Here is a 23,518-nt window from a genome sequence, read left to right as displayed (position 1 = left end):
GAAATTTTCAGACTTAAGCTGCTCTGAAAAATAGGAGATAAAATGTCGATCTTTTTAGAAGCACCCAAGAAAAATAAATAGTGGCTTCAACAAAAAACGTTTCCTTAAAGTCTCTTCCAGACTTCTAATAAAACCGCAAATGCATTTTCTTTGGCAGGACTTCAGATTGAAGACTCAATTAGATTACCAAAAAAAATCTACCAGTATATCATTAAGTGTATAATCAGATTACTATTGATAGATCACTTCAAATTTAGAAGTCATCAGCAATTTTTGGGCAGGTGAGGAGAGTGATCATCTACTGTATACTTTAAATACTTAAGGACCAAACTGTCCCCTTACCACATGAATATGCAATTTAGAATCAATAGGGCACTACTGGAATAAGGGGATATTCACCAAAAAGTTATTTATACCACACCCATCCATCTCCATAATAGCCTACTGCCTTACAAAACTTTAACTATCCATTAGTGATCTAACTGATAGATGTGAGTTATCATCTCACTCATTCCAGAAGTAGCTAGGATCACCTTGACTCTGCACCCTTCCATTTCTGGAGTGAAATCTTGGCTCCAATGAAGTTGGTGGTAGAACTCCCATTTGACTCAGTGGAGCCAGCATTTCAGCCTTATTCTCCATCCCATCCAAGCACCCAGAGGTGGGTGGGGAGGAGGAGGAGGAGTTTGGGGATCTTTTTAAGATTTTAATTTCCGATTTGCAATTAATATATTATACATTTTGAATGTTTTTCAAGAACATTAGCCCAGTGAGGCAATATAGAGTCATGCTGTGATAAAAACTTTGCATTTTGGATAATAGTGCTCAGTGGCACAGTTCAAGTAATTTGGACCAGAGGGCCGGATTTTCAGAGTTGCTGAGCATTGACAGCTCCTACTGACTTCAGCTGGAGTTGTGGGTACTCAGCACCTGTGAAGATCAGGCCCATAAATTAAAGTTATGACAAAGTTTCTGTTATATGGCAAATGCAGACCTCCCTGAACAACTTTCTGGAAAATACTCCTTTTTGGAGTATAGTACTTACATGTGATCTCAGCCAGAAGTTTCCAGGGAAAGACTTTGCAGTTAACCCTGCTAGTAATTTGGTTTAAGAGATCATACACATAGTGGTGGTCGCTTTATTCTTTAATTACAATTCTCCAGCTCTACACCCAATCCTCTAATTTTAGAAGCACTAGATTAAAGCACATCCTCATCGACTCAGATAGCTCCATTCTCTCAGTGATACACTGTGTGATCCAGTCTTACAAACAGGTACTGCATGATTAGAAATTTCTTTTCATAACTGGGATTTGGACTGAAAGTGAAAACCCCATTTTAAATTGGGAGAGGTTAATATAGCAAATGTTCTCTCCGCTACAGATTATTTATAATTTATATTGTTGTAGCACTTAGAGGTCTCAATCAGGGACTGGAGCCCACTGCAAAGTTCTTACAGTCTCAGTGTATAGCAGGGGTTGGCAAGCTTTCAGAAGTGGTGTGCCGAATCTTCGTTTATTCATTCTAATTTAAGATTTCACGTGCCAGTAACACATTTTAATGTTTTTTAGAAGGTCTCTTTCTATAAGTCTATAATATATAACTAAACTATTGTTGTATGTTAAGTAAATAAGGTTTTCTAAATGTTTAAGAAGCTTCATTTAAAATTAAATTAAAATGCAGAGCCCCCGGGACGGGTGGCCAGGACCCGGGCAGTGAGAGTGCCACTGGAAGGGGAAAAAAAAAAAAAAAGAAAAAAAAATCAGCTTGCATACTGCCTTCGGCACGTGTGCCACAGGTTGCCTACCCCTGGTATATAGCAACAGACAGCAGGTGGCTACCGACAGGCAGACAGGGAACACATGGTAACAACGACATTATTAGGATTAGATTTACCCACTAGTTTCAATACATGCTGCATATTCAGTCAATGGGAAAAGATCACTGGTGTGTAATCATACTAATCAGAATATTCAGAGGCAAAATAGTTTGAGAAGAGAAGAAAAAACCTGACTGGACATCTGTATGTTATTGTTCTACCTGAATATTACAACTTTGTTTTATGGGACCCAGAAAAAGAACAATTTAAAAACTGACTCATGCATCAGCTTCTGTGTTTGTTGATCTTCAGGTTAATGATTATGCGCCTTGTAGGTGTATGGTCAACATCATTAATCTACTTTTCCTTGTCATCTCTCTCCTTTCTACAAGCTCCTTGCTCCTCTGAGGAGCCTCCTCCAAGAACATGCTCCAAAGTTAAGCCTATCTTTGAAAGCAGTATATTACGGTTTCAAATGTCCTTTTATTCTACCTTTGCAGATGCTACTGCCTCACATAAAAATGGATTATGCTTCATACTTGCCATGAGACCTTCCATTATATCCACCATGCTTCCAGCAGAGGACCAGAAATAATTCCTCCAACTCTTGTCAGTGACATTCCTTCATTGTCAGCAAGCAACAGGAGGTGCTCCCTGCAGCTGAGCATCCTGGCCCAACTTCTTACCAGTAAGCACAGTGAAAGAATAAGAGTCTCCCCCCCACCACCATAATGCAGACCATATTGGAGCAGCACCTTGATATTATAAAAACCAGTGTGATCGAGTGTGACGCTTTTGACATCCAGAATGTCAATAAGCAGTTACACCATAAGGGGATAAAGTATCTTGTTAAAAAGCACATTCATAACTTTAAGCTCGACTGGTCCCATTGAAGTCAATATGATTATTAATGTGAGCAAAATTACATATCAGCTTAACTGTTTGCTGAATCAGAGCCTTCATTTCCAATATTTTGTTTTATAGGTTTAACAGTTCTGTAAAATGCAAAGATACTCTACCAGTAGCAGTATTTAAAACAAAAAACAAAGTATACAACTTAATCATAGATTTTAATCTAAAATCACAATAGTACAAACTGTCAAATTAGTCTGACAGGGCCTCAGCTTGATTAAAGTTATTAAAAAAACCCAAGGGATGTAAATCATGATTTATAAGAATAAATAAGTTAAAAACATTTTGAATCACTTCACTTTGCAACCACAACAGGTACACCTCTACCCCGATATAACGCCATCCTTGGGCGCAAAAAAAAAAAAATCTTACCACTTTATAGGTGAAACCGTGTTATATCAAACTTGCTTTGATCTGCCGGAGTGCACAGGCCCCCCTGAGAGCACTGCTTTACTGCGTTATATCTGAATTCTGTTATCCTGGGTCGCGTTATATCGGGGTAGAGGTGTAGTTTATATAGAGAGCCAAATATCTCAACAATGACCTTTTATTTAATCGGTCTTTGCTCCACAACCTTCCTCCCTATCTCCCCACCCCCCCGGAAGACTACTCAAGTCTCTCTGCAGCCAGTGGAAGCTAAGGCTGCTTTAAATAACCCAGGGTTTGTTCTCTTTTCTCAGAGACATACTGATCATTTCTGCTATACAACCAAACTCTTACAACAGGAACAGCAGAGTGAGTTTGCTTCCAAACCTAGTTAGTTGACCAGCAACAAACACAATGTTATCTACTCACAGCTTCCAGATCCAGAAAACCAGGGGGGGGGGGGGGGGGAAGAAGAGGTCTGAATTAATTCCTGAGAAAAACAGTGAAAAAATCATAGTAGATTCCAGTGGCTGGCACTACATAAGAAAGACAAGTTTCCACCCGCAGCATCAAAAATAAAGTAGTAACTGAAAAAATGGACAGAATGGAGCAATAATTCCAACAAAGTGGAAATTATCTGCAAATTATATTATATAATATAAAAAATATATAGATAAGTGACCAAATTACCTCTGCACAAGAGGCTTAAAAGGTTTAAACTCTTGAAATGAGTATGCTCATTCCAAAGATCAAGGAACACAGACATGATTTGGGAGGTGCAAAATATAATACCCAGGAGTAAGTCTTTGAAATAAGCTACACATTTTGCACTGACATGCATGTTACTCCTTTGATATCAGCTTGTAATCTTGGGAAATACACAACAATTATGAGGTCACTACAATCTGAAAAGTGGTGCTACACAATTTTATTTTATTTTATTGGGGCGGGGGGAAAAGAGAGAAATACTGCCAGGGTTAAGTCTCTGGAAAGACAAAGAAATGCCCGTAATACAAAACAAAGGATGAATTCCCTGTTGAAAATATTGTAACGGAGGTGGGGGGGGGGGGGGGAAATCCTTTAAGAGACCCAATATAGGGCACTACTCAAACATGTGGACAACTAAGGCCTGGTCTACACTGGGGGGGGGGGGGGTCAAACTACCCTAGTTCGACTGACTTGCCCATCCAGACACGGCGGGGTCGAACTCCGCGGCTCCAAGGTCGACTCCGCCACCGTCGTTCGTGGTGGTGGAGTTCCGGAGTCGACCGGAGCGCGCGGGGAGTTCGAACTATCGCGTCTTGATTAGACGCGATAGTTCGAACTCTGAGAAGTCAAACTCACCACGTCGACCCGTACGGTGAGTATAGACCTACCCTAAGAGACAATCCCTAAATTAAACAGGGATAAAACTTAACCTGTGGAAACAGTTTCATATACCGGTATACTATCCTAAAGAGGCCATCTCACTAAGTGTACTCTGCAATATTTACTAACAGAGGATGAAATCACAGCTCCACTGAAGTTCATAGCAAAATTTCCATTGACTTCAGAGGAGCCAGGATTTTACTCTTAGTTTTTACATATTGAAGCCAAAGAGACCGGTAGCTGAGCAAAGTACTATTCAAAATAAATTAGAATGTCAGATTTGGGCACCAAGAGCTTGTTCAGCTCTCCCTAGGGAGACAAAAGCTCACACTGAAATAAGAGAGCGAATTCACTTGCTGAGGCACAGAATAGGGCCTTAATAGAGAAGAGTATTCACTTTGGTCAGATTGGAGAAGATATAATTTATCTCAATAATGGATTGCATTGGTCATCTGGCATTTCTGCCTTTCCTGTTTCCTTCAGGATTCTCCTTCTGCTCTTTTTTTGCCTTAGGGTATGTAGTGTTTCTAATCGGGTTTCCTAGTCAGATAATTTAAGTACAGTGTACTTACATCCCTGTAGGCAATATCAAGATACTTAAGTATACATTACTACAAGCATGTTGTGTATGTACTTTTCAAATACCCAACAGCAGACACAGTCTAACAAAAATTATATTAATATAGCTGTATTGAACTATGCTAATCTATTTTAGAATTTAATTAGATTTCATTTTAAAATGCCACTGAACTAAAATTTCATAAGTAGCGGCTGCCCTGTGTAAGAATAGCTCTAAGAGGCCAAGAAATTGTACGGTCTTCCCCCATGAAGAAGGAGTTCAAACATCAAAGGACGCAGTCAAACAGTTTACTTTGGGTAGTTTCTTTTCTTTGGAAAGCCCTTTTTGAAACTTGTTCTTTTTTCCCTACTATTTTGTCCTCTTTTCTCCTCTCCCGCCCATCTCTTACAAGGTTCTTTTCAGTAGAGTTTCTTTTACTCTGTTTGCACCAGAATCAGCGAAAGCCAACCTGCTCCTGGGAATGGCGAGCCAAATCCAACCCAGATGAAACTCAGCTGAGTCAGTGGTGTCATACCAGGGATGAATTTGGCCCCTTATTAGTGAATTATTACCGGAGAGCCAGCCAAGAGATAACAATATTGTTTTTTATTAGCTAGCTAAATGGAGGTTGTTTTATGTTATCTTGTAATGGTTTTCCAAGATTCCTTACAGGTAGCTGTTTGTTATAGGGCCTGCAGATAGCAGCCTTTACACATGTGAGTAGCCTCAGAGACATCATGAGTATGGGCTGCTGGATTACACAGCAGTAAGTCATCATGCCGAAGAGAGCACAAGAAGAGAAAAAAGTTAAATACTTTTACTGATGACAGACATTTTAAGGTCAAAATAAGCTTTCTACCTCTTAGACTTGCGGGACATCTCCCAGACATCTAAGGGTTTGAGTTAACTAACTGGGATAGCATCCCACCAATGACAGAGATAGGGTCAATGGTTGTGCTAACTTTAGGACAAGAGGATTTCACCCTTCCTTGTTGTTCCTGACACTTCCTAAAGTGTGACTTAACTTATCTGGCGACAGGAACTTCTTCCTTTGTTACTTTCACCATCACCACTATCAAAATTGCTTCCAGTTCTAGTGCCTTGTTTAAGCACCGAACTAACAACAGCCTGAGTGTGCAATGTAAAGCCCCATTAGAAAAAGATGGTAGAGTTTAGATCTGCATATACCAATGGAGCAATGAGGGGATAATCCATCCATAATCTGGCTCTGGTGAGACTGTACCTGGAGTATTGTGTTCAGATCTGGGTACCTCATTGCTAAAAAGATACGGGGAAGGACAAGGTGTTGGATATGGATTTTGGAGGAAAGAAAGAATGAAGTACACAAACTGTGCAGAGCTATGTCCCCTTAAGTGTTTTGGTGGAAAGGGATTATTTAGTAATGTGGCACACCTCACAACAACGGGATGAAATTAAGAAGAAAAATATTAGGCAAGCTATTCTGACAGTGATATCTATTAGACTCTAGAATTGTTTCCCCAAAGAAAGTGGCGGAACCACTCACTACTGGGAGAAACCACCACCAAAAAAAAAAAAAAAAAACCACCACGCACCCACAAACAACACTACTGAGAACAATCTTGCACTGTCAGGATGATGAGCTAATTGATTTAACAGACCTTATCCATACCTTTTATAGGATTCAGTGATACGGTGCGGACAAGTAGACTCCCTTCTGATCCATAATAGGACAGTGCATAATGCTGACAGAGAAGGATAAGAGTATTGCAACAGTGGATTTGGATTTGTATGGGCATGCTCCTGCAACCGAGAATACACTCTGTACACCTAACAATACTAGTTCCCAAAAGGAAGTATTTTTAGAAGTCATAAAACAGCTGAAATAAGTCTATTACCAAATCAACATTTTTCCTACAAATTTTAGTAGCAAAACTGGCTTATTTCTACTGTCTGCAACTCATTTCACTTTGCTCATCAATTTATTCTAATTAGATTTAATCTTAATTTCTGAGTTTATTTGTTTTGTCAAAAAAATGCACACCATAAATCAAAGGGTTCACCCTTTCTGCTTTTTGGCAGATCTCAACAACAAGCTATTCTTTCTCTATATAATTGTTTCAACCCATCTGTTTCAAACAAGTGACATGTAGAAACATTGCAAATATCTCCACCTCTATTTTTTCCCCCTCCTTTTATAAAGGAAACCCTTAGCAATCTATTTATGCCTTCTACATTTTACAGGAAATGTTGAAAAGAGAACCTCCTCAGACACTTCAAACTGAAAGTAAAAACACAAACCTTGCAAGACATTTTGCAATATCATTAAGGAACATACAGAACTATAGAACAAATGCCATATGGCCAAGTTCTGCCACCCTTACTCACTTTGACTAATACTTACCTCCTCAAGTAATCCTATCAATTTCTAGTGGGACCATCCATAGAATCATAGAAATGCAAAGGACCTCAAGAGGTCATCAAGTCCAGCCCCTGCACTAAGGTAGGGTTCAGTACACCTAGGCCATCCATATTCTTAAAAACACCTGAACGATAAGGATTTCACACTCACATCTCCCTTGCTGCAGATTAACCCCATTACTTCTTGTCCTACCCTTGACAGACATGGAGACCAACGTATCAAAGTCCTGCTTATGACAAGCCTTAACATATCTGAAGACTTATCAGGTCCCCTCTCAGTCTTCTTTTCTCGAGACTGAACATGCCCAGTTTATTTAACCTTTCCCCATAGGTCAGATTTTTTTCTATACCTTATCATTTTGGTTGCCCTATTCTGGACTCTAGGAAAGATGTGGACAAATTGGCAAAAGTGTGTCCAGTTGCAGGTGCCACAAGACTCCAGCTGAGACCTCACCAGTGCTGAGTAGAGCAGGCTAATTATCTCCTGTGTCTTACATACACTCATATCCCAGAAAGATATTAGCCTTTTCCAAAACCGCATGAAATTGATGGTGCATATTCAATTTGTGATCCACTATAAACCCCAATCCTTTTCAGCAGTGATACAAAATGAGGAGTAACTGGCTAAGCAGTATTTGTGCATTTGATTTCTCCTTTCTAAATAGTACTTTGCACTAGTCTTTATTGCATTTAATCTTGGTTGATTTCAGACAAATTCTCTATATTCGTCACAGTAATCATGAATTCTAATCCTATCAGTCAAAGTGCTAGCAACCCTCCCATCTTAGTGTCATCTGGCAATTTTATTTTATAAGCTTACTCTTCACTCCATTATCCAAATCATTAAACAAAAATATTGATGAGTACTGGACCCAGGACAGATCCCTGCAAGATCCCGCTAGATATGCCCTCCCAGTATGATAGCAAGCCATTGAAAATCTCTCTATTTAAAAAGTAGTTATGAGTTGTAAACCCATTTAATAGTTATTTAATCTAAGACACATTTCCCTACTTTATGAGAACGTCATGTGGGACCGTGTTAGAAGCCTTACTTAAAGAAAAGAAAAAGAAATCACATCTATGGCTTTCTTCTCCCCGTGGCCAGTAACCCCCTCAAAGGAGAAAGTTAAGAACAAATCACACCAAACCAACAATAAATCCATGCTGGCTATTGCTTATCATCCTATTACTGTGGAGGTGCCTACAAACTGATTGTTCAATACTTGGAAAGATACTGGAACAAATTAATATTAAAGAGAAGATGACATCCCAGGTCAGTACAATATTTACCCTTCTCCAGTCCTCTAGGACTCTCTCTTAAATTGTAGTCCAATTTACAGAAGTACTGCAGTCACAGACAAAAACCAGAGACTTATGCAACAGTATGGGCCTTTGAGCCAGCATGTTTGTTTTGGTTAGATTGTGATTAGCCAGGTTGTAAAAAGGGTCTCCTATTGATTCCTGTGTTTAATTACTTATTAAAGAACAAAAAACAAACAAACACTATGACCAAGGGATTTATAAACGCAGTTATTTAGGCCCTCATCTTGTAATGACCTGCTCTGGCAGCCCCTGGCCATACTGCCCACAGAGGACCAGGACCTATGTTTTGATCCAGGGTTTAATGAAAGACACACACACTTTTTTTGTAGGCAAAGAAAGCCATAGCCTTCAAGTATTTATGCACACACTTAACACTCCACACAGGAATTGTCCTACTGAAGTGACTACTTGGGCAAGTAACGTTAAGCATAGACAAAAATATTTGCAGGATCAGGGCTATCGTTCATGTTTAGAGGCAGGAACCTGTGTTTTCCCTCTTATTTTAAGAACTGTTTCCCATCACAAAAGAAACGTTGACTAGAAGAACTGTGCCTTTCGGCTTGTCTACAGCTGAAATGCTAGAGGCACAGCTTCAGCAGTGCAGCTGTGCTGTGCCACAGCACATCAGTTCAGACACTACCCATCCTGATAGATACCCAAGAGGTGGAAGCTAAGTCGAAGGAAGAATTCTGCGCTCAACCTAGCACTGCCTACACTGGGGTTGGGTCAGCATAGCTACATCTCTTAGGGGTGTGGATTTTTCACCCCCCGAGAGACGTAGCTATGCCAATGTGAGTTCCCATGGATGCTCCCTTATCTGGAGGGTTAGGTGTCAAGAATGAGGAAATGATCCTTGACACCAAACTGTCACATAATACCCCTAAGCGTCAAGGGGAGTTTTGCATAAAATGAACTTGTGGATTAGAGCCCACAGTCCTCAGGGTGTGGTCAGTTTTCTCTCTTTTTCTGTTAAGAGAGAAAGCAAAAGCAAAGTGAACCAAAGGGTGGGGTTTTTTTGTTTGTTTGTTTTTTAAATAATGTTATTTGCTGAAATGATTCAATGCTCATACAAGGTGCAAGACTGCCAGCCCTAGAAACTAACTCTGTGTTCAGAAAGCCAGCAGTATGAATGTTCCCAGTTATTCGAGTGTGAGCAACACCACATCTCAACATCCCATACTCTGACTATCATGGAAATCCCCTGTAGCTTCCTTTTGTGGGAGGAAATTGCAGCTTGTCTTTAACCTGGAGGATTGCGCCAAACACTCCCACCACCACCCTTCACCCAAAGGTATGTGTTTTAGCTTCCTGGAGGAAAGGAGGTTCTATTCCCAGCCCCTTCAACTAGGATTGCCAATTTTGGTTGGACGTATTCCTGGAGATTTCATCATGTGACACTCTTTAATTAATCTTTTATTCCTGGAGACTCCAGGCCAATCCTGGAGGGTTGGTAACCCTACCGCCAACACAACTTCTCCATTAGCAGCAGAGACCACTTTTGAGCAGTGTTTCGGGGCCTACCACACCTCTCTGCTGCAGCCTTGGTGAGAAAAGAGCAGAATTCAAACACCACTCTCCTGCATGACAGTGAAGTACTATTAACCCAGATCCAAGGCTTTTGGAGTGAGGTTATTAACATGGCAGCACATATTCTTCAACATAAGAGCATGTACTTCTAGATCTTAAGTGATTTCCTTTATTAAAAATACCTCCTACAAACTAGGTTTCTGCTCAAAGAGATGTAATCTTTTCCCAGATGTACAAAGAGCACAGAATATAAACTCTTTGGGCTAGTCTACACTTACCAGCCGGGTCGACGCGGTGAGTTTGACTTCTCGGAGTTCGAACTATCGCGTCTAATCTGGATGCGATAGTTCGAACTCCGGAAGCGCCGCGGTCAACTCCGGTACTCCTCCACTGCAAAAGGCGGTGGCGGAGTCGACCGTGGAGCCGCGGACTTCGATTCCGCGGCGTCTGGACGGGTGAGTAGTTCGAACTAGGGTACTTCGAATTCAGCTACGCTATTCACGTAGCTGAACTTGCGTACCCTAGTTCGACCCCCACCCTTAGTCTGTAATAAGTTCTTAATATATTCTAAGTGACTGCCTACTTTGTTTATATTCTTGCTAAATCCTGGGAAGACTCCTATACTGAACAAGCTTCAATTTATTTAGTGATAAAATGCAATAGCACTTAAACCAACTTTAAAGGGCCATCTCAAAAGTCAAAAGGGCAAAACATTTACAAAGTTAAGACTATCACCACTCCTATCTGGACATGCAAACATGAGGCTCTTTGGAGAAAAGCTAGCGTAATACTGGCATGACAAAAATATCTCATTAAGTTGACTAGGAAGGTCCGGTTTTCACTGCAAAGGCATTTCTCTGAATTTTGAAGCAGTTACTACATTATTGCTTGACAAATCACTGAGAAACTCAAGTACAATGCAGCGAATTCTGCCTGAGTTTCAGCTTTCACTCTTAATTCTTTTACTTGTATAACTTAACTGACCAAGACCCTGACCACATGTCCTTCAGAACCTCTCAGTATTTTTAATAAGTAGTAGTATACTACACTCACTGTCCTGTCCAAATTCTATTTTAGACCTCTACTTTCAAATTCCCTGCAGTTTCAAATGCTTTGGGCAACTTCATGTTCCGCCTTTAGCTGTTGGGAAGTGTTGCTTTTACACAGCTGCTGCATTCCACCCCAGACATGATTGCATTTTAACAATGGATGCAGAAACTCTAGTTGAATCTCACCTTTGTAAGGTAAGAATATACAAATCTTACCTATATGCTTTCAGAGTCTCATCTGAAAGGCAAAAGGAAATGCACATTACTGCTGAAGCTGCATGGAAATAGTTTTGCAAGCCACTCTGTTGTGTGGTTAGGGGGGAGGGGGGAGGAAAGAGAGCACCTGCCCTTGTTTTCCTATTTCAATCTCTCCTCATTTTTGATTGGCTGTTGACATTGTCTCTGGTGATTGAGTCATTTACATAATCATAGGATCTTGTTCCTTAGTTGCCCGTTGCCTATTCTCCACTGTCTATGCAAGTACTAACTCTAATGATGAGGGCCATGTATCTGAGCAAGAGCATTATTTGCCTGTTGTGTGTACCTCAGCGAAGCTCAGATACGGTTATGTTAGGTCCCACAGAGGATTATGACAGTGCTTGGGAAATAAACAAGAGCACATGAACTCCGCAGAAACAAAGAATCTGGTTCTCATGTGCTCTTGTAATTAAAAAGAAAAAAATTGCAGCAAAACTGCTCCCACATGGGAGGGTTTACAATTTTCAATTATCTGTTAGCAGCATTTTTAAGAAGCCTTTAAGCCAGGCTCACTGGGCCACACCAGCTTGTGTTTCAGGAGAGGAGATGGTCAGGGAATGAGTGGCCAGGCTGCCTTCCACCAGCCCGCAAGGCGAACTCCTGCCAGCTAAAACACTTTCCTCCCTGCCGTGCTGTAGCCGTGGTGGGCCCAGGATATTAGAGAGGAGGTGGGCGAGGTAAGATCTTCCATCAGACCAAGAAAAGCAATTACCGCCCCCATCTTGTCAAACTTTCTTCAGTGAGAGTCTTCAGTGGTGCAGCTGAGCTGGCTCCCTGCTCTGCTGCACCCCCAGGGCACTGGGCAGGGTGGGGTGCAGGAGCTGTGGGCATGCGTTGGGTCGGTGCTCCCCCCCGCCCGGAGCCCCCTGACCTTGAGCGTGCCCTGTGGGGCCTGCGCACTCAGAGCAGAGGCGCGGAGTCAGGGGCTCCCTCTGGCAGGGCCGCGCCGGGGCCGCGGCAGCTGCCGCCAGCATCAAGGCTGCAGCGAGGAGTCCGCTTGCAGCAGGGCGCGGCCAGTGCCCGCGGCGCCACTCACTCACCGTGGGGGAACGGCTCCATTTTCCTGCGGGATCCCTCAGCCGGCAGAGCCCAGGCACGGAGGACGCGAAGAGGCACGGAGCAGCAGCGGCTGCCGGGCTGCGCCCCCTCAGTCCTGCTGCATGCTGCCGGGGCGGGCGCTCCGCTCAGTCCTGCTGCTGTGGGTCATGCACGAGTCACTGCGGCCGGCAGCTCAAGTGCTGCAGCCCAGCTGGCTAGACGGGGGAGGCTGAGCAGGCGGCGCGGCGCAGGGAGCTCCCCGCCCCTTTGCACGGGGCTCCGGCTCGGCTCGGCTCTTCCTAGCAGCTTCGCCTTTGCACCAAGACCCAAACGACCATTTTCTGCTCTGGCCTCTCTGCTGCTCCGAGCCGAGCCCTCGCTTCCCCCGCCTGGGCTGGGCCGCTGCTTCGCAGGGCTCCTCCTCCCGCTGCTGCCTCGCTAAGCTGCCAGGGGCAGGAGGCGGCTGGTTTCTCCTGCCTCAGCTCTGCTCGCCCGCAGCTCCGCGCCTTTGACCTCGCCCAGCCCTGAAGGAGCCGCTCTCCCTTTCCTGCCCGCGTTCTCTAAGCCTGGCCTGCCACTCCAGGAGCGCCAACCACCTCTTCCTTGAGCAGCGCAAGCGGGGGGGCTGAAGCTATTGAACCAAGCTGTAACGCCTGTGTATATGATGGAAACCACTTCAAACCCAGGGGGGTGCAAGAGCACCCCTACTTCCAGCACCTACGAGAATGTGTTTAATACTCCTGAGAATAGCAGCTTTCAACATACCCTAGGGACCTATAAACACTGATCCACCGTGCATAGCTTTTACTCACAAAAGCAGTCCCACTGGCTCCAAAGATATTGACATAAATGTCTGCAGGCTTTGGGGTACAACACACCACTATGGGAACTACTTAACATTTGGGACAGAAGTAGTATCTCCCCATCACACAATTTCAATCACAAGTCTCACTATGTTTTTTCTTAAAGCACTCTCTCTCAAGGCTTGTGATGAAAGCCAAGATTCTCAAGTCATGGGGGGGGGGAGCTTGAAGATGTGACATGATACCCTAAAGATCCATGAACCAGAAAAGGCTTTCCCCCCCCCTTTTTAATTTAAGCTAATGTATTATTTTGAATGCTAACTTATGATTCTTAAGCACTTGGGTCAGCAAAAGTGAGACAGTCAAGGAAATCCCATATAACAGAAGTGAAACTGCTTGGGAGACTCAGTTACCAGAATTAGAATTTAACATTAGCACTAACTCCTAATCTTGCACAAAGTTCAATAAGTGCTAAAAGCAATTTAAACTATCAATATATTGTTACATCCCATGCAAAAGAGGATACCTCTAGCAACATGGGGCCCTGTGTAACACCAGAGCCAGGCACTGTTTCTGTCCTGACTTAAAATAAAAAGTGCTGACTATTGAATCAGCAACACCATTTGTTCTAACAGCTGGGATCTCCCTGGAGGTTTCCTATGTAAGTACTTACCCTGCTTGACCCAAATGTAAAACAATCAACATTAATTTCCTGGGCAGCAGACTCTACAGTGTTGGGATGCTACACCATATCAAATGGAGACTACACACAGACTTGTACTACAAATAATTTTGTCTTGGTTGCTCTATCAGGCCTTCCACCATCCTAGCTTCCTCAATGAAACTTGAAACACCTTCTCCTGTTGTGTTCTGATAGTAGAATAATGCATCCTTCTGAGACAGCTCATGCTGGAAATCCAAACTAAAAGCCCCATCTAGTCCACCTTTATGGGCATGCTGAACTTTATGCACCTGGATTGTCTGATTGAGGTCAATTTCCCAAGAAGTCAGTGGGACTGCTCAGATGCAACATGTGATTGTTTCCAGGTGGTACTAACTTATAGCTGGGCAAAACTGGGCTGATAGAGTTTTTAATGTAATGCTTTCTATATAAGTTTTGTTTAGGACAAGGCTAACAAGAAAGCTATCAATTAACTGTGTTTAAATTTTTTGTTCATAAGACTACAATTTCTAGAATATTAAAAAGACAAATCCTATAGGGATCTAAGAAATAGACATTTTGCTTTACTGTAAACTATTTATAGTCTTTGGACTTAGTTCTAGTAATACAGGTGATTAATAAAATTGATGGATGTTAAATTCTGTCCAATATCAGATCTTTACTCCAGTTGCCATAGTTTTGTATTATAATTTGAAACATAACCAGGAACTTGTCTTGAACCAGCTCAAAGTCTTAAAATATATATTTTTAAAAAACAGCCAGGAATGGTTATATTTCACTTTTGAAAGTATGCTAACCTTTAGGATCACCAAGCTCATAATTTTCTGCTATGATTAGTAAATTTTAAAGCATATAAAGCTTAATATTCCACTTTTTTAAAACAGTAATTTTTAACACAAAGTGTAGCAATTATCATGGGACGAGGAGAAACAGTATGGTATGTTCACCTTTATTTGGCAGTCTTTGATCTGTCCTAACTTTTAGCTAACTGCCTTCCTCATAGTAGCACAAATAGAAAATGAACGCTGTTTCCTAATAATGCTTGAGACCCTGTATCCCCCTGACACAGCTTCCTATTGGGATCCAGGAAGTGGGAGGGCGGAAGCCCACTCACTGCTAAAGGACCTCCTCCCAGCCTAAGGGGAGGACCCACAGGACCAGGAAGCCAAGTGATTCTGGGGGACAACTAATGAAATAACAGGAACAGGAGTGTGGTCAAAGGGTTAAACGAAGGGAACCTGACTGGGACACCGAGCAGAGAACCCTGGACAGCGTCCACTGCTCCTCGAAGGCATCAAGGGAGCCAGTGGACGCCACCCAGAGGAACTCTGCCCGGATGCATGAACGGACGGAGGATCGGAAATAGGCCCCACAGTCACAGGAGACCCCATTGGCCAACCTCCTCTCCCTGGTTTTATAGATGGACGTTTTAGCCAGGGCCAGGAGGAGGTTGACTAGGAGGTCCTGTGACTTCGTAGGGCCATGGATGGGGAGTGCATAAATAAGAAGGTGAGGGGAAAAGTGCAACCAAAAATCTAAGAGGAGCTGGAATAGGGGCTGCAACCTGGTGCACTCCAGGTAAACGTGCGCCAGAGTCTCCTTCACACCGCAAAAGGGGCAGGTGTCTGGGACGGGTAAACCGCGCCAAATACACTCCCATGCTCTCGGCCCTGTGAAGGAGCCGCAAACTGATATCCCCGGCGGACCTCGGGACCAGGGTAGAGCATAGACTGGCCCACCAGGGTGCCTCACCCTCGAAAGGTGGCAGGAGGTCCCGCCACTTTGTTTCGGGGCAGGACGCGAGGGTGAGGAAGTGAAGGGTGTGGAGCCCAAGCGTGTATAGATGTTTCCTTGGTGTGGTCTGGAAACGAGCCAGCTGCAAGTTGTGCAGCCGGCTCACAGTGAAGGGGCGGGGGGGGCGGTTGGGTCCACAGGGCAGAGGCCTGATGAAAAGGTCCAGAGGTCCTGGGGTGGAAGGTGGATGGGGCCTCGCAGGACCCAGTCAAGGTAGGCCCAAGCAGCGGGCGACAAAGCGGCTCTCACCTCCTGAAGTACACACTGGGGAGTACAAGGCCTGGAGAGCCCCATGTTCTGAGCGAGCATCAGGGGATCCAGCCAGTCTGCCCAGTTGTAGTCCAGGAGGTCTCCGACACTAGTGACTTCTGCCAGGACCAACTTCTGGTGCACCGAGGGGGACTCCGCCACCTGCACATGGAGCTGGGGGTTGTGTAGCAGGGGCTCCCTTCTGACAGAGCTTCATAAGGTTCAACTTCAAATACCAGCTTTCAAACATTTTCAAGAAAGCATGACTCAGATGCTGCTGCTTTTTTTTTTTCTGTAAGATGTGAAGTGGCCCAATGGGAAGATTCCCGCTAACTTCTGTTGCAGCTGGATTAGGTCCTTTGTACAGCACATTGAAGGAAGCTACCCTATGATGCAGTTTAAGAGCATTTTAGCTCAGCAGCCTTCAGAGCTCCAAAGTTTTTCAGGGAAGGGACTTTCTTCACAGATTTCCTAAGGTGTACCAGGGAGCTCAGCTCCAGACCTGGGGCTCTTCTAAATTATGTTGGCGGCCAAATTGGACAGACTCAAGCAGCATTCCATTACCCACCTGCACCTCCTTGATCCTGGGCATGACTCAAACCGTTCTGTTTATTCTGTGACATGAATGATCAGTGATGTGTTTCTCTCATTAACCCAAGAAGAGCTTGTATTTAACAGTTAAATTGTTTTATTCATATACTACATAACTTTAACAGCATAGAAACTAGAGCTGCTGCCTGTTCTGCCCTGCATCCCAGAGCCCCATCATCCAGCATGGAGAATGACCTTTTTTTACCTCTGCAGTCACATCCTTACACAACAGTAACAGCTGCTTTATATAATTAAGCCATTGTTATACATTATAATTTTACCTCTGTCACACTTCCCTACAACCTGCTCTCCCATACTGAACACCCCAGGAATCATCCTTTCTCTGCTTCACTTCCTATTTTCTCTTTTTATTCCACTTTCAGTTCTTTCCTTTCTTGGGATCTGCATCCCTTTGTTTTTTGATTAATCATATAACTGTGTATTTTACTTAAAATCCTGTAAAAACTCAATTAAAAATATGGAGTAAAATTTTCAAAAGCACCTAAGTGATTTAGAAGCCTAGGTGTCATTATGACTTAGTGTATAAAGATATATGAATACTGCAATCAAACACCTATTTGTGCTGGAGTCCAAGCTCTGGGGCCCTGCATGGGGAGAGGGTCCCAAAGTGTCAGATCCAGCACAAGCCTGAATGTCTGCACCACACTTTTACAGTTTTAGCTTAAGCTAAGCCCCACAAGCCCAAGTCAGCTGACTCAGGTCAGCTGTGGCTGTTTAATTGCAGTGTAGACATATCCTAATACATTTTGAAATAGGACTCGGGTTCCTAGACCATTTAGGCACTTTTGAAAAATTTACCCCTGATCTCAACCGTGAGACCTAACAGCAGTTTGAAAAGTAAAACAGTAGAAATTGTGACAATCTTTAGGAAAAAAAGGAGATTGTTGAGCAATAGTCAACATGGTTTCTGTAAAGGGAAATTGTGTCTTACTAATCTATTAGAGTTCTTTGAAGGGGTCAACAAACATGTGGAGAAGGGGGATCCGGTGGACATAGTGTACTTAGATTTCCAGAAAGCCTTTGACAAGGTCCCTCACCAAAGGCTCTTACGTAAATTAAGCTGTCATGGGATAAAAGGGAAGGTCCTTTCATGGATTGAGAACTGGTTAAAGGACAGGGAACAAAGGGTAGGAATTAATGGTAAATTCTCAGAATGGAGAGGGGTAACTAGTGGTGTTCCCCAAGGGTCAATCCTAGGACCAATCCTATTCAATTTATTCATAAATCATCTGGAGAAAGGGGTAAACAGTGAGGTGGCAAAGTTTGCAGATGATACTAAACTGCTCAAGATAGTTAAGACCAAAGCAGATTGTGAAGAACTTCAAAAAGAGCTCACAAAACTAAGTGATTGGGCAACAAAATGGCAAATGAAATTGAATGTGGATAAATGTAAAGTAATGCACATTAGAAAAAATAACCCCAACTATACATACAACATGATGGGGGCTAATTTAGCTACAACGAGTCAGGAAAAAGATCTTGGAGTCATAGTGGATAGTTCTCTGAAGATGTCCACGCAGTGTGCAGAGGCGGTCAAAAAAGCAAACAGGATGTTAGGAATCATTAAAAAGGGGATAGAGAATAAGACTGAGAATATATTATTGCCCTTATATAAATCCATGGTACGCCCACATCTCGAATACTGTGTACAGATGTGGTCTCCTCACCTCAAAAAAGATATTCTAGCACTAGAAAAGGTTCAGAAAAGGGCAACTAAAATGATTAGGGGTTTGGAGAGGGTCCCATACGAGGAAAGATTAAAGAGGCTAGGACTCTTCAGCTTGGAAAAGAGAAGACTAAGGGGGGATATGATAGAGGTATATAAAATCATGAGTGATGTTGAGAAAGTGGATAAGGAAAAGTTATTTACTTATTCCCATAATACAAGAACTAGGGGTCACCAAATGAAATTAATAGGTAGCAGGTTTAAAACAAAGAAAAGGAAGTTCTTCACACAGCGCACAGTCAACTTGTGGAACTCCTTACCTGAGGAGGTTGTGAAGGCTAGGACTATAATAATGTTTAAAAGGGGACTGGATAAATTCATGGTGGCTAAGTCCATAAATGGCTATTAGCCAGGATGGGTAAGAATGGTGTCCCTAGCCTCTGTTCGTCAGAGGATGGAGATGGATGGCAGGAGAGAGATCGCTTGATCATTGCCTGTTAGGTTCACTCCCTCTGGGGCACCTGGCATTGGCCACTGTCAGTAGACAGATACTGGGCTAGATGGACCTTTGGTCTGACCCAGTACGGCCATTCTGATGTTCTTATGTTCTTATGCTTGTGATTTTAAAGGGCATTTAAAATTGGGTGGCAAATAAAAAGGATTAACTGGCATTCAATTTTTATGACCTATGATATGTCAAGAAAGTGGCTGTGGTGTATTTTAAGGAGGATGAGTCACAACAGAATTAGGACATTAAACACTTTATTGTAATGTTGACTACTTGGCAGTATATGCTGCTACTTGCTATTTTTGTTGATGTCTAAAAAGAAATAAGCTATAATGAAAGCATCTAGGTCTTGAAATTAAATCCAGAGATTTTCTCTCCCTCTTGGGATATTTTCAGCATGATTTTTGTAACTCATCTCTAAACTATTAAGAGTCATTTACATCTCATTTGTGTTCCAACAAGCATTAAAATCCATGTATTGGCAATGACTTGTCCTACATTATCAACCTCTGCGTAAGTGCACACATAAATGACTTGCCAACATTTTAGGGGGCAGAGAACTGCAGTAAGAAAACATTCTGAATGAGGCTGCTCCTTAGATTGGGGAACAGCAGCATTAACTCTGGAGCTTTCCAAAGAGTTTTTAGCCTTTCTTTCCCAATCATTTTCAGCCGTCTGGAGGTGATTTCCTCCTTTTTCCCTCACAGTAAAACTTGGGAATCTTGAGAGAAATTATTTTCGAGCCCAGAAGAATTAAAAAAAACCACCTCACCTCACAGGAGCCGAGGACTGGTTTATTGAAGTAGCAGCTTCTATCAAATGGAAACTCTAGCAAGAGTAATTCTACAGTGGGATTTGCAAAAGCACTGAATGTTGGCCTGACTCTGCCCCCACTGATGTCAACTGTCACTGATTTCACAGGAGCAGTTGCAGCATCAATGTCCACTTTTGAAAATCCCAAGCATAGTGTTGGATGAGCACATTTTTTGAAGAAGGCAAGCATTTCCCTGGTTGATAGCCATCATAATACTTAGCCTGTCCATAGAGATTTTCATTTTTAAAGCTCTTTAGAGACTAACTGATCTTCACAGTTCCCTGTGAGGTAGGCAAATTAGTATTATTGTCCCTTTTTTAGAAATGGGGAAACTGAGAAAAAGAGGTGTGGTGACTTGGTCAGCATCTCCCAGTGAGTCAGTGACCATGTTAGTACTAGAGCTCATTCCATCAGCTGAGTATTCCTGTTTGTGCTAGTATATCAGAATCTAGTAATGTTAGTAATTTAGGTCTTGTATAAAAAAAGTATTTTAGCATTATACCTAAAACCTGATAAGAAGATGCCTTATCTTGAGCAAGTTTGTACAGCACCTTGCGCAATGGGGCCCCAACCTGGTTGCCCTCTATTCACTACCACAGAATGGATGTTTAATATACCATAAGTAAAATGTATAGGGTTTCTGTAGAGTACAATGATACACCTCTACTCCGATATAACGTGACCGATATAACTCAAATTTGGATATAATGTGGTAAAGCAGCACTCCGGGGGGCTGCGCACTCCAGCGGATCAAAGCAAGTTGGATGTAATGCGGTTTCACCTATAGCATGGTAAGATTTTTTGGCTCCCGAGGACAGTGTTATATCGGGGCAGAGGTGTAATAGTACTTACATGCCTCTGAAATCCTCAGTATTGAAAGCTCAAATTTTGTTCAAGCTGCATGAGACTTTGAAACAAGTCTCAGCCAGAAATCTTTGCTGTTTGTTGGACAGATGAGCAGAAAAGAACAAGTACATAACATTATTAAAAACCAGTGCATTTTTTAAAGAAAGATGTATTGTATTACTGTGCTATGTACATTTTAATAGAGACATTACAGTATCTCTTGGGAATGCCCACACCTGTTCTTTGTAATAGTATAGCAGACTACGGTGCTCTTGCTGCTGTGAAGATGTAGTTTCAAGGCACATCATATATTCAGCAGCACAGGATCATGATACAACCAATCCACACATCATAGCAGTGTCCGTTAAAATGTGCTAAACTGACCTGTGTCATCCCAGAGCAGCAATGAAGCCAAACTGAACCATGGAAGGAGAAAAGACCCCCACTTCCCTGTGGAAACACTACCTCTGGAATGCATCTGGAAGCATAAATTTAAAGTGTCTCTCTCGAGTCTTTTTCAGCCCCATTTTACGTATAGAAGTGCTATTTAACAGTAACAGTCTTGTCTTTTCACTGCTGTGAATTTTCTGGCTTCCTATTAATCTCTCTGAGTGATCCATCTGCCATGCATTGGCAGCGTTCCTTCAGAAACTAATCCTATAAGAAAGCAAATAAGGAATTGTACAATGTCCAGGTCAGGCCATTTAGGAAAAGTGCAGTTATCTCTAGCTAAACAGTAAAATTACTCTGCTAGATTTTTAAATCACCAAGGTGAAAAAAAGAGTTTTACCATTTAACTGTCACCACTATTTTAAACACCACTCCAGCATTTGTGCTCCTTTTGCCACTACTCTTTGTTAGCAGTGAGGTTGGACACAGCTGCTGCAACAAAAGGCCCATTTACACTGCAAGTCTAATTGTGCCAGTGCATGGTCATCTGGCATAGTTCGGGGTGTGGGCTAGCACAGTTTTTTGTTCTGTAGCATGGAGAGGACATCTCATTTATGGAATTGTGTTAGGGAATCATTACAGCCTAGGTCATGGATCTAACAAAGCCTTTCTGTACACTAGCTCCACAACCACGTTTGCAAACCCCACAGCTATGCATGGTTCTTGCTATTAGGGTTCTAACAGAGTTTGCTGGAATAGTAGATTTTGGGATGCTCCCTGTAATAAAGCATTAGAGCCTGGCTTTGGTTTAAAAAAATGGAACAAAATTGTTCATCACGTAGTGCCTACGTTAATTAGGGGAACAATGTGTTATCATTTTGCTAGCAAGAACCTTGTATAAATGTGTTTTTTGCCAATCTAATTGTGGTGAATGTGTCCTCGTTCACACTATTACTGTAACCAATCAAGCCACTGTGAAGTGAGGGGCTCTACCAGAAGGTAACTGTACTGGTTTGTATAGTGCTGAGTACTCTGTCTGTACTGAACAGATCATATTTAGTTGTAATAACGGTAGCACACACTTGCAGATAATTGGCAGTACAGTTGTTTCCATTCTTTGGTTCTCTGGCAGCGATCACTATTATAGAGGCTAAGGACATTCATGCCGAAGGTGTGCTGGCATGTGCACCCTCTCTGTGGTTTAAATCTCAGGGTAGAGCGTAAAGTTTTGATTTCTCCACATTTTGTACACAGTCTAAAGGAAAATGAAACTCAGCATGACAAGTAAGGGGGCAGATCAGTGGTGCTACACCAGTTTACAGTTGCTGAGGAAGTCAAAAGAACTATGCCAATTTGGAGGATGTGGCCTAGTGATGTAAAATCAAGGGCTTAAATACAATGCTTATTACATTGGTGATTAACATTCTAAAATGATTCTTAAAAGCATTGTACACTTTTTTTCTTTGGCAAGTGTATCACAATAAGGAAATAAAAACTAGGCTGATGTAATTGTAAACGGGGACTTGATATCAAGTGGTGTGTTTCCAATAGGGTCCCACAGGGATCAATTTGTGACTCTATACTATTTAACATTTATTTATCACTGAGCTTGAAGAAAACATAAAACAAACAATGATAGTTGGCTGATGACAAAAATTGAAGGAGCAGTACATAATGAAGATGACAGGTCCTGATCCAGAGTGATGTGGATTGCTTGGTAAGCTGGGCACAAGCAGGGGAACCTCAAGTAGGAGAAGAGAGGTTATTTTATCTCTATATTTGGCACAGGTGTGACAACCATGGGAATACTGTGTCCAGTTCTGGTGCCCACAGCTCAAGAAGGATGTTGATAAATTGGAGAAGGTTCAGAGAAGAGCCACAAGAATGATTAAAGGATTAGGAAACATTCCTTATAGTGATGAACTCAAATAGCTTAACAAAGTTTAACAAAGAGAAGGTTAAAGGGTCTATGGATAGCTACATGGGGAACAAATATTTAATACTGGGCTCTTCAAACTAGCAGAAAAAGGTATAACAGGATCCAATGGCTGGAAGCTAAAGCTAGACAAATTCAGCCTGGAAATAAGGTGTGAATTTTTGATGAGAGTAATTAATCATGGGAAAAATTGACTGAAGGTCATGGTGGATTCTCCATCACTGCCAATTTTTAAATCAAGATTGGATTTTTTCTAAGAAATATGCTCCAGGAATTATTTTGGGGACGTTCCTTGGCTTGTGCTGTGCAGGAGGTCGGACTAGATAAACAGAGTGATCCTTTGTGGCTTTGTAATCTTTGAACAAGAGAAGAAAAGAAAAACAGACTAATAAAACTGACCAACTCTGGATACTCTGTGTTGACATTCCAGACTTCTGTTTTCTCAAACATCTGTTCTTTCCTTCTCTTTGTCTGCTTGAGACCTATTTCACCACTCCCAGCATTTATGAAAGGTTCTTGTTATACTGTGTCCCTCAATCTTAGGACCTACCACTGTGAGAGGTGCCAAGATGCATCAGGAGCATCAGGAATGTTTGCTG

General features: G+C 42.4%; 1 protein-coding gene across 4 annotated transcripts in view; it reads right to left on the bottom strand.

The window, feature by feature from the left end:
- The window catches only part of LOC120407783 (leucyl and cystinyl aminopeptidase), a 94,709-nt gene extending 80,356 nt beyond the window's left edge, over positions 1–14,353 (bottom strand). The window contains exon 1 of one of the 4 annotated variants that reach the window (XM_039543853.1): positions 14,096–14,353. Coding sequence is in view for 1 of the 4 variants with exons in the window: in XM_039543852.1 (XP_039399786.1) it covers positions 12,622–12,640 (19 nt within the window). In the remaining 3 variants the exon portion in view is untranslated. Of the gene's footprint in view, positions 1–11,539; positions 11,560–12,621; positions 13,293–14,095 lie in introns of those variants that run through there. The other 3 variants (XM_039543855.1, XM_039543852.1, XM_039543854.1) reach the window with 3 other exon arrangements.
- Positions 14,354–23,518: the final 9,165 nt, after the last annotated feature.

The sequence above is a fragment of the Mauremys reevesii genome, linkage group 6 (genome assembly GCF_016161935.1).
Source record: "Mauremys reevesii isolate NIE-2019 linkage group 6, ASM1616193v1, whole genome shotgun sequence".
Taxonomy (NCBI): domain Eukaryota; kingdom Metazoa; phylum Chordata; order Testudines; family Geoemydidae; genus Mauremys; species Mauremys reevesii.
The sequence above is the reverse complement of the archived record's forward strand: the minus strand, read 5'-3'. Positions and strand labels throughout refer to the sequence as shown.